The sequence below is a fragment of the Rhinatrema bivittatum genome, chromosome 12 (assembly GCF_901001135.1).
Source record: "Rhinatrema bivittatum chromosome 12, aRhiBiv1.1, whole genome shotgun sequence".
In the NCBI taxonomy this organism is placed as follows: domain Eukaryota; kingdom Metazoa; phylum Chordata; class Amphibia; order Gymnophiona; family Rhinatrematidae; genus Rhinatrema; species Rhinatrema bivittatum.
In genome coordinates this window covers 2,046,617-2,058,252 of record NC_042626.1, presented here as the reverse complement: position 1 = coordinate 2,058,252, position 11,636 = coordinate 2,046,617, and the positions used below count along the sequence as shown (strand labels likewise).

The 11,636-nt window shown below is 42.2% G+C and overlaps 1 protein-coding gene across 1 annotated transcript; it reads left to right on the top strand.

Annotated features, from left to right (window-relative positions):
• The first annotated feature begins 3,086 nt into the window (after nt 1–3,086).
• Nucleotides 3,087–10,040, top strand: LOC115073811 (gastricsin-like). The gene is made up of 9 exons (XM_029572639.1): nt 3,087–3,267; nt 3,743–3,881; nt 4,290–4,407; nt 4,630–4,748; nt 7,798–7,997; nt 8,595–8,717; nt 8,851–8,998; nt 9,249–9,347; nt 9,694–10,040. The coding sequence occupies exons 1-9, from the start codon at nt 3,212–3,214 to the stop codon at nt 9,844–9,846; spliced, it is 1,155 nt and encodes a 384-aa protein (XP_029428499.1). The 5' UTR covers nt 3,087–3,211; the 3' UTR covers nt 9,847–10,040.
• Nucleotides 10,041–11,636: the final 1,596 nt, after the last annotated feature.

Below are 11,636 nucleotides of genomic sequence, written 5' to 3'. Positions count from 1 at the left end.
CCGATAAACACCAATAAAAAAAACCCACACCCAGGCAAAAACATGGGATCAGTCTATTTCTGGATGAATCCCAACTATGCTAAAAATAAGAACAGAAAGGCTTGGACTTCTGAATCGTCTGGTTCCCCCTCTGACTCTTCAGGGGAAGAAAATGATAATATGAGTGAACGGAGGTCTTTTTTTTATCTCAACAAGCATGTAAGGATCCAGGACATGAGGAATCAGAGCTTGGGTGCCCAAGTAACTGTTCTGACAGGTATTTTCCAGCAATGTCATCGTCCAGCAGTAATCAATTTATCGTCTGTTACTTTAACTCCTTCACAGGTTAGTGTGTTGCAGAAAGGTTTAACTTTTGTTCCAACTATCAGGTTTGACTACTTTGAGAAGTGTTTTCATCGCTTTATTAAATCATTAGGGTTGAAGTTGTATTTTTCTAATAGTGTGGCCCAAACGTCTGATACCGCTATAGTGTTTCCCAAATCTACTTGGAGCCCACCTTGAGCCTTGGACCCTGTCATAGCCACTTTCAGAGATTTAGTTCAGGATTTTAACTCTGATCCCGATTAGAAGCTAAGTATTAAGCATTAAGCTGTTTTTTGCTTTATGAATATATATATTTTCTCGTCCCGTGGCAAAATAATTTTCGAAGGGATTACAACCTGTGAAGGGACTATAATTTTTGAGAGACTCTAAATGATACATTAAATAAAGTAATGTGACCTATCCTAAATGGGGTCTGATTGTTCTACAGATCCTTTCGGTATTGGTCCTACAAAACTTGTCTTCTAAATAACTTTGAGATATGACGTGTGGAAATTAGATTAATTGAAACCTTATTATATTGGTGTGTAATGCTATATTGATGACATCCTGATTATATGGGACAGATGTGAAAGTGATTTTCTGGTTTTTATGCAATGGTTGGGGTCCTGTGATTGCAATTTGAGCTTTACCTCTGCGTTTAGTGTTCATGGGTTATCTCGATTCATTGCAAACCCATGGATAGGAATACTCTACTGCGCTACGATAGCTGTCATCCGCAGCATCTACGGTCAAATTTGCCCATTGGACAATTTTTGCGCTTACGGAGATTATGCTCTGATATTTATGATTACAAGATCAAAGCTAAGGAAATGCTTTGTTTTTTGGAACAGCATGGTTATTCCTTGCATATTTTGAAAAAGGCTTATAAGAGGGCACATTGAGTGAATCAGGAACTGTTGTTTTATACCTTCTAGAAAGAGTGATGACTCTAGAGCAGTATGTGTTTTGCCGTATTCCCCAGTGATTCATTAAGTTCAATGCAGTATTCAAAAAACACTGGCACGTTTTAGGTTTACATGAAGTATTTTCAACATTAAAATGTGGTAGGAACCTTAGAGATGTGCTAATACATTCTAATTTCGATGAACAAGACTGTTGGTCTTTCGGGTGTTTTGGCAACCCCAGTGGGCCACTATCTGTGTAACAAGTGTTCTGTGTGTCTGCAATCTTTTTCAGGAGTTGTGTTGCCTTTTTCTAAGAAAGGCAAGTTTCAGCTTGTTCTTCTGTCAGGGTGATCTATGGTCTTTGGTACCCTTGCCCACTGCTATATATAGGGAAAACTAAACGTGTTTTACGCACGTGATTAATTAAACATTGCAGTGCAATTGCAAGGTTACGCTTAGAGGCACCTTTAGTCCAACACTGTTTGTTAAAAGGCCACAGCTTTAATGAGCTTACATTTTCAGTGATTGAGCAACCGAAATGATCTTCGCATGGTGGTGATTTTGATAGACTTTTGATGCAGTGTGAACAGAAGTGGATTTATTTTTTTGATACAGTCCCGCTGAGTGGTCTGAATAAGGAGATTGATTGGTCTGTTTTTTAGAATTGTTTGAGCATTTGTCTGTGAGTGACATCTCCTTTGATGAATTAACGATACTTCCGTTTATCACGTCATTTAGTTTGACTATTTAAGTAGAGGAAGTGGACTTGGCTTTTTTGAATGGGCCTGCACAATGACGTGGGTGCCGTGTTCTTTAAAGCTATTGATTGTTGAAGTGATTATATGGAGAGGTGTGTGAGTGGGTTTTTTAACGTTGTTTTAGCTTTTGTTTTTTGTTTTCAAGATTTTTTTCCTTCATTGGATGAGAGGCATCTGTTCAAATATATTTTTCTGGATCTTTACCCCTGAGGAAGGCAGAAGTACCGAACCATGGTCCATGTTGGGTGGATGGTGAACGCTTACAGCATTTAGGGTGATGTTGAACGCCTTTTGAGCTAAGTAGTTTCTACTAGTAAATGGTAATATGTAGTGGAGGAATAACACATTTTTGACTTTCCTCTCTTCCTTCCACTCCCAAGAAGGCAATGAGCAAGACCCAAGGAGACTGTCCATGGAGCCTGAGGACAGCGAACCGTGCACACCTGTTTGCTCCTGCTCTCCAGGCAGCCAGCTGATTCTGACTTCACTGGCTGAGGAGGAGAGTTGCTGGAGAGGGTGATATTCCAGGGAGAAGAGGGGCTGAATCACCAGGAATAGGGGGTTAGGTTTAGGGACTTTATGACCACTGTGGAGAGGACGAGGATTACTGATGAATTTATATGCTCGGGGGGCTGCTGGGGATGAAGGATCACTAGGGCAGAGAGGAGGGTTACTAAGAAAGAGCCCCATTCTCTTCATCTGCCTTCTTCTGCACCCCCAATCCCCAGCCGTCCTCTGGGAAAAGTGCGTTCGCGTATTTGTGCGTAAGAGAGAGATATCACACCTGCCCCCGCTCATCTCACCACCCCATCCATGGTCAAACTTCCTTTTTATCTACAAATTAAGCCCTGCTGTGAGTGCCATTTAGTTCACTTAGATACAAATAAATATAGATCCATTGGAGGGAGCGTAACTCTTAAAAACCACCACAAATGCATTCAGTTTCTCCAATAAAAAGTATCACCTACAACTTGTTGTTTAACCTTTATTTTAGGAATGAGAAAATCAAGAGATTTATGCCAAGGTAAATAATGTTTCAGAGATAGAGGTGTTTGATCATAAATAGCCAAGCATGCCATTGGACCACTGATAAAAGTTTGATTTAATTGATACGTCTGTTGGCGACGGTGTGACTGTCAGCAGTCCAGCAGGGTAAGTGCCAGCCCCAGGGATATATAAACCAGTGTCTCAACATCGGACTTCAGCCCAGTTCTCAGGACTGAAGGTTTCTCTGGAGCTACGAAGATGAAGTGGCTGATCCTAGCGATGGTGTGCCTCCACCTCTCTGAGGGGCTGGTGAGGTGAGGATGCATTAACAGAAGGCTTCTTTTATCCAGGCATGTTTTAGAAAGAGAAAAAGACCACACAGCCTATCTAGCCTGCCCTTCCACAACATGGTTAATGTTAAATCCAACTCCTCACTAAAGTGAGTGCTCTCTGAGCATTGTGTGGTAATGAACTGAAGATTTGAATGAACAATAAATCCAAGTAACATAGATGGTGATGTTTAATTTTAGCTTGTTATACTTTGAGGAGCATCCTTCTAAAGGATCATCCTTCACAGACTAAAACACTTCAACATAAGGCAGGATCCAGTCAGAGTGAAAATGCTGAATGCTCAACCTCCAATACGGAGGTTATTGTCACTCACCATCAGGTTTCCACCACTGGGAATGAAGTGACAAAGAGGTGACAGATCTGCAAGCAATGGAATGAAGGGGGTGGGCAGAGGGGTCTACAGCATTGCCTATTTCAGTCTTTCTTCAATCTCTGTAGGATCCCCCTGAAGAGGTTCAAGTCCATGAGGGAAGTGATGCGTGAGCATGGACTTAAGGCTCCCAGAGTGGATCCCGGAACCAAATATCATTTCAATAACTTTGGTGTTGCTTATGAACCACTCGCCAACTACATGGACGTGAGTATCATGGCAGTTCTCATCTCTCTCATGCACATTTTCTCCTCTTCCAAAAATAAATTGATATTTAAAAGGAAAACTGTTTATTAAACCTTAAAAGCGCCCTCTTCTGTATCTCTGGGATACAAATACTTCTTTCCCATCCAGCTAATTTGTGACTGGTTCTTCACCTCGGCTTTCTGCCTTTTATTTTGCCAGGCTGCAATAAGCAGGTGGGAATTAGAGGACATCGGAGCTAACCTCTTTCTAAGACATTGCTTTTTACTTTAATTAGAAGAGCTCCAAGTGATGGCGTGAATCCTATCCTCCCTTTACCAAACTCTGATAGTGCTATTGGAAGTAATTAATCGGAAACAAGAGAGATGGCAGTGATGGATGCTCCTAGTTCTTTCTCTGCCTTCTGTCTAGATGTCTTACTATGGAGAGATCAGCATTGGAACGCCTCCCCAGAACTTCCTGGTCCTGTTTGACACCGGCTCCTCCAACCTCTGGGTGGCCTCCACCTACTGCCAGAGCCAGGCCTGCAGTGAGTAGCACAGGGTGCCCAGGGGACATTTATTCTGCTTGCTTCAGGTTCAGGCACTATTATTGGCCTTAGACTCCAAGGGTCATTTTGAATTGATTTGCTGCTTATGGTGTGTCCAGGTTGAAGATGGTTTATGTAACAATTGGGTTCATTGATTGTGAATTGTATTCACTGATTGTGGCTGAAAACTAGAAATCTAATTCTGTTCTCCTTTCTATCTAGCAAACCACCCACAGTTCAATCCCAGCAAGTCCTCCACCTACACTTCCAAGCAGCAGCAGTTCTCCATTGCATATGGAACCGGCAGCCTCACTGGGATCCTCGGATATGACACAGTGACAGTAAGTGACGACCATCACAGTCAGCACATAGACATAGGTACCAGCGTTGTGGGTGCACTGGGTGCTTGAGCACCCCCAATATTGAACAAACTCCTTCACTGAGGCTAGGGAAGGGTAATTTCTGTTGAGTTTAGAAGCATGCCTAATCATTTTGAAAAGTTGGCTCCCCTGGTGTCAGAATCCCTCATGTTGTATTAATGCTTGGTGGACAGTGTTCACTTTATTAAGCATTCACTAACTTTAAGGTCAGTTTTCTGGCTTTCAAGCCCCCTTCTTCTATGTCCCAGACTCCCAGCAGTTTCCACTTCTGTTTTTGTTGGGCTTTCTTTTTTTTTTAAATTCTTTATTTATCAAGCTTTTTAATTTACAAAAACAAAAGTTTTGCAATGAAAATACATGGAGAAAAAACATTTCCAATAAATTGAGAAAATTACATAAACCAAAATTATTCTTCCATTTTAACCAAAAATCATATATCAAAGGGTGTCCTGGAAAATTAAAGAGAGACTTAACATAAAAATATATATCCAGGTAATGCTTTTAACATGCTATTCCAGCAACTTTAATTTTATATATCTGTTGGGGATGAAGTGGTCAGAAAAAAATATACATCTCAGCCCCTTTCTTCAACAAGCATTTACACGGAAATCTTAACAAAAAAGAAAAACCAATATCTATAACATCTTGACGTCTAGCTTGTGCTGAAGAGGCTAAGTCAGGATAAATCTTAATTACAGCATTCATAAAAGACACAGGAAATTTTGGGCTTTCAATCAGATCTGGAACAATGGTATCGTAACCTTCACGTACAGTTTCCTGGAGATTTTCCCAGTTTTTAATTCCCTCTTGTTTAGATCAGTCGAATAGTGACCATGCATCCTTCAAGAACCCTGAATACGTGCACTCTTTGCTGCAGAAGGGCTATGACATCCTTCCCCGGGGGTTGTGAGCACTGCCTCTGCAGCATTCCCAACGGGCCCACAGAGCAGAAACCAATATCAATGAAATATGGCTCCCAGCTCTGCCACTGATCCATCAGATCACCCCCACCCCAACATGTAGAGAGAATCCCCGAGGCTGAGCGTGGTATGAGAGTAGAAAGACCATGTGGTATTTATCATTACACCAATGATGCTCCAGGCACAAAGAGCCCGAGTTTTCAAAGGGTTTAGGCTTCTAACTTATGGAGTTTGGCTCCTAAATTGGCCCTTTTGAAAGTTTCACAAGGCACCTACAAGGATGGAGTTAGGGTGGGAAAAAAAACTTTGGAGCTTAGCATTGATTTTCAGAACTAGGCACCTAACTTAGGGGCCTACATTTAGGTGAATATTCAGCTGAAAATTTAGGCCCTAAGCTTGACTGAAAACTGGTGTCTAATTTAAGATCTTAACTTAGGTGCCCAATGTTAGGAGTTCAGATTTTTTGACGATCGATCTCAATATGTCTTGTTCCGCCTTGGATGGGATTATTTATTTATTTATTTATAGTTTGTTATATACCGCCGCTCATCAGAGATATCACGTCGGTGTACAATGAACAGGAACTTACGCCGGAGCATTATACATTTAACAAGGGTTAATATATAGGTTAATATATAGGTATTTGAACATAAAACAAGTAGAAGCAATTAAAAACAAAACAATCATTTAAGTGTAACTAAACTGAACTGAGTTAAACAAAGCTGGAGAATATAGGGATTCTAGGAGTTTAGGTATGAGGATAGGGAAGGGTAAAGAAGAAATGGAATTCTAAATTAGAGGTGGTAAGAGGGGGGAGATAGCACTTAGATTGCAATTAAGAGCAGTTACATAGAAGGGTATTGAGAGTAGAAGCAGATATAAGGGGAAATCAGAAATGGTGTATAAAAAGGAGGTGTTGGGTAGATAAGGCAGGACATATAAAGGAGTAGAGAGACATATGTATATCAAGTATAGGCATGTGTGAATAACCATGTCTTGAGTTTTTGCTTGAATGTTTTGGGAGATAGCTCAAGGCGTAGTTCGGAGGGCATAGTATTCCATAACAAGGGGCCGGCAAAGGAAAACACTCGTGCTTTGGTGGAGGCGTGGTTATATAGTTTGGGCGAGGGGGTCTGTAAGGTGGCGAGGTATGGATTTCTGGTAGGTTTAATAGATGCTTGAAATTGTAGTGAGTTATTAAACCATTTCATTTCAGGATTGTGGAGGGCTTTATGGATAAGTGTTAGTGTCTTGTAATGTATGCGAGATTGAATGGGGAGCCAGTGTAACTCTTTCAAAACTGGCGTAATGTGTTCCTTTGAGTTTGTGTTAGTAAGGATACGGGCTGCGGTATTTTGTAGGATTTGTAAGGGGCGGATGGCATTTTTGGGTAGGCCTAGGAGAAGTGAATTACAATAGTCCGTTTTGGAAAATAACATGGAGTAGTGTCCATAGTGAAGCTGAGGGTATGCCTGAGGGCATGCTTGGGACTTGGTCATTTAGCTGAACTTGTACTGGGACTCCCTTGGAGGTTTCAGCAGGATTTTAGGAAAAGGAGAGTGGGAGAGAGTGCCTGCCAGACAGGTTCGTTGGCTTCCAAATATTGAGCACAGTGAACCGAGGTGATAGGATTTATGTAGTTCAGTTTGATTGCTCACCCTATCAATAAAGCTCATGGCGGGTTATAAGTTAACCAGAATAACAATTTACAAAGCATGATCAAAACACACAAAACATAAGCCAGTAACAACAATCAATACAAATCTTAAAAACCTAATCAAATAATGACTTCCCAAAACATCACCATCCTCACAGTCACAACTAAACTTAGGGCTCAAGCAAGCCCTAAGCATCAATACCCTCACTGAAAAAAATCAGCCTCTCTACCAACAGTGAGATCTATTAGAACCAACCATTCATAGGCTCCATCCCAAGCCACCAAAATCAAGCAAATTCCACCAACAATTCCAGGTTGAAAAAAACCCCATAGACATTCATCCTAATCTACTGATTTGCCAAATGGTAGATTTCCCCTTCTATCCCTCTGCACAATAGCAGTGACACAGAATGGATGTTCTCCTACTCTTCAGATCCAGAACATTGCCATCACACAACAGGAATTTGGTCTGAGTGTGAACGAGCCAGGCACCAACTTTGTCTATGCTATGTTTGATGGCATCCTGGGACTGGCCTACCCTTCCATTTCAGTAGAAAGTGCCACCACCGTTATGCAGGGCATGATGCAACAGAATCTGATCAACCAACCAATCTTCGGCTTCTACCTGAGCGGGTAAGGCATTTTTTTCTTCATTTTCTCTTTCTGCTACAGCAAATATGGAGGAGTGGCCTAGTATTTGGAGAAGTGGATTGAGAACCAGGGCAGCCATGGTTCAAATCTTGCTCTAATCTTTCTTGTGACTTTGGGCAAGTCACATGATCTCCCATTGCCTTAGGCATCAATTTACATTGTAAACTCTTTGGGACAGGAACCTACCTTACTGCACTGAATTGTAACTCTCCTTCAGCACAGGTTTGAAAAGGCGGGCACTTAAATCCAAATATGTTCGTATTTGCAAGTCTTTGTGGTCCTAATAAATTTGAATTTTTATAATTTTGAGAATAAAACCCATTGGTTGACGTTGTAAAGAAGGGAATTTGTTAATGAATCCGCATAAGAAAAGATTTGTTGTTGAGAAAATCAAGCGATTGTTGAAGTCAGCAAGGGCGACTTGAATTGTGCTTTTCTCAGCATATTATTGGAGAGGATGATTTTGAATCGATTTACCTCGGCTGCCTGAAATTTCCCTATAAGTCTGTCTATTGTGTGCTAAGGAACGCTTCCATCTTCTGCGATTACTCAGGCTAAGTTGTGCATTTTTGTTATCAGGCAGGAGAGCAGTCAGGCTGGAGGAGAGCTTGTCTTTGGAGGAGTTGATTCAAACTATTACAGTGGTCAGATTTACTGGACTCCAGTCACCCAACAAGAGTATTGGCAGATTGGCATTCAAGGGTAAGGATTTTTCATTTTTATTTCATGTTTTCCTCCATTTGATTTTTCCCCTGAACTTGTATTACTCCACATAGCAGATTCGAGACTCTTAACTACTTTGTGCATCAGGGCTTTCCTTGTGTTTGCTTTCCAGCTTCTCTGTGAATGGCCAGGCAACGAGCTGGTGCAGTCAGGGCTGTCAGGGGATTGTGGACACTGGGACTTCTCTTCTTACTGCCCCCCAGCAGACGTTTTCCACCCTCATGCAGTATATTGGAGCTCAGCAGGATCAAAATGGTGAAGTGAGTCCAGCAGAGAATATTTGCAGCAGGTGATGGGAGCAAGAAAAGGGGACGTTACTAACCTGTTGCCTGTTTTCTTGGAGATAGGTAGGAGCTGTTATCTAATGTGAAAGTGAGATTCAGGAGGCGGCTCTGGTAGAGCTGAGGAACTTTGCACTCTTGGGTTGTGGGTATCACAGTGGCAGGTTGGGGCTGTCACACTGCCTCACAGTTTTGTAGTCATTAGATTGGCTGTTCTCTCCTTTTACAGTATGTAGTAAGCTGCAGCAACATCCAGAACCTGCCCACCATCAGCTTCACCATCAGTGGAGTCTCCTTCCCTCTGCCTCCTTCGGCCTACATTCTCCAGGTAGAGATTTCTATGATAAAGAGGGGAGGGAGAGGCCCTTCAGTTCTGCAAAACAAAATCGGTTTCATGGGTCTAAAATAGCGATGTTTGATTTCTGGTGTGAAAGTGCAGACCTTGCTTGTCGTAATCTGAGAGTGGGTGTGGTAATTGAACATCTCTGAATAATCAGAAGCTCCTTTGGCACTCTGTTTCTTTAATATCTGCGTGTATCATTCTTTCCTCTGCCTGTTACCTTCATTGACAGCTCGTGGTTTGCTGTGTCCATAACCAGCCTTCTAGTTCTCCCCTTACTCTTTAACGTAAGAGCAGGAGGTTTTAATCCAAGATCTCATTTTTGCTTTTCCAGAGTAATGGTTACTGCTCGGTTGGGATCTCACCAACTTACCTGCCCTCCCAGAATGGACAGCCCCTCTGGATCCTGGGTGACGTCTTCCTCAGGGAATATTACTCTGTCTACGATGTTGGCAATAACCAGGTTGGCTTTGCCAAAGTAGCTTAGATCAACGAATCGTTCCCCACAGGAGCCTAACAGTTCTCAGTCTCTTGTTAAGGTCACAGTGCAGTGTTCCTGTTGCATGACCCATTGATTCATGTCTCTCCGCACACTTATATTCTCTTCTGAACACTCCAGAGAAGGAATTCTTGGTTCCTAAGCACAGCTGCAAAGAAATAAACTGCTTGACAGCAAACGTCTCATTTTTGTGTGTTATTGGAAAGAAATCTGCTACAAGTGGTTAATTTATAAAGCCCAAATATCTGTTGTCTTCTACTTTATTAAATTATCCTTGATATATCCACATAGTCCTCACCTTCCTCACATAAATCTTCTGCCCAATACAAACACATGACATAATACACATAATCGCACCGATGTAATCTGTACAGCACAGCGACAATGTTATCACCCCTCTTCAGTCCTGGCAATCCATACATCACAGGGGTAATGTGATCCCTTCCCTACAGTCCCACCAATCTATACAGCACAGGGGTAATGTGATCCCTTCCCTACAGTCCCACCAATCTATACAGCACAGGGGTAATGTGATCCCTTCCCTACAGTCCCACCAATCTATACAGCACAGGGGTAATGTGATCCCTTCCCTACAGTCCCACCAATCTATTCAGCACAGGGGTAATGTGATCCTCACCCTTCAGTCCTCCCAATCTATACAGCACAGGGGTAATGTGATCCTCACCCTTCAGACTCATCAATCTATACATCACAGGGGTAATGTGATCCCTTCCCTACAGTCCCACCAATCTATACAGCACAGGGGTAATGTGATCCCCACCCTTCAGACTCATCAATCTATACATCACAGGGGTAATGTGATCCCTTCCCTACAGTCCCACCAATCTATACAGCACAGGGGTAATGTGATCCCCACCCTTCAGACTCATCAATCTATACAGCACAGGGTAATGTGATCCCTTCCCTACAGTCCCACCAATCTATACAGCACAGGTGTAATGTGATCCCTTCCCTACAGTCCCACCAATCTATACAGCACAGGTGTAATGTGATCTCCACCCTTCAGTCCCACCAATCTATACAGCACAGGGGTAATATGATCCCTACCCTTCAGTAGCACCATTCTATACATCACTATTGTTATGTGATCCCTTCCCTACAGTCCCACCAATCTATACAGCACAGGTGTAATGTGATCCCTTCCCTACAGTCCCACCAATCTATACAGCACAGGTGTAATGTGATCTCCACCCTTCAGTCCCACCAATCTATACAGCATAGGGGTAATATGATCCCTACCCTTCAGTACCACCAATTTATATATCACTATGGAGAATCTGAGAAAGTTCTTTTTTACTCAACGCACAATTAAACTCTGGAATTTGTTGCCAGAGGATGTGGTTAGTGCAGTTAGTATAGCTGGGTTTAAAAAAGGATTGGATAAGTTCTTGGAGGAGAAGTCCATTACCTGCTATTAAGTTCACTTAGAGAATAGCCACTGCCATTAGCAATGGTAACATGGAATAGACTTAGTTTTTGGGTACTTGCCAGGTTCTTATGGCCTGGATTAGCCACTGTTGGAAACAGGATGCTGGGCTTGATGGACCCTTGGTCTGACCCAGTATGGCATTTTCTTATGTTCTTATGGTTATGTGATCCCTACCCTTCAGTACCACCAATCTATACATCACAGTGGTAATATGATCCCTACCCTTCAGTCCCACCAATCTATACATCACAGTGGTTATATGATCCCTACACTTCAGTACCACCAATCTATACATCACAGTGGTAATGTGAAGCTTACCCTTCAGTAC

Bases quoted from the DNA above. Each gene is read 5' to 3' on its own strand.
- LOC115073811 (XM_029572639.1), top strand. From the start codon at position 3,212: ATGAAGTGGCTGATCCTAGCGATGGTGTGCCTCCACCTCTCTGAGGGG. The intron at 3,882-4,289 runs GTGAGTATCATG...CCTTCTGTCTAG, and splicing joins CACTCGCCAACTACATGGAC to ATGTCTTACTATGGAGAGAT. The intron at 9,348-9,693 runs GTAGAGATTTCT...TTGCTTTTCCAG, and splicing joins CTTCGGCCTACATTCTCCAG to AGTAATGGTTACTGCTCGGT.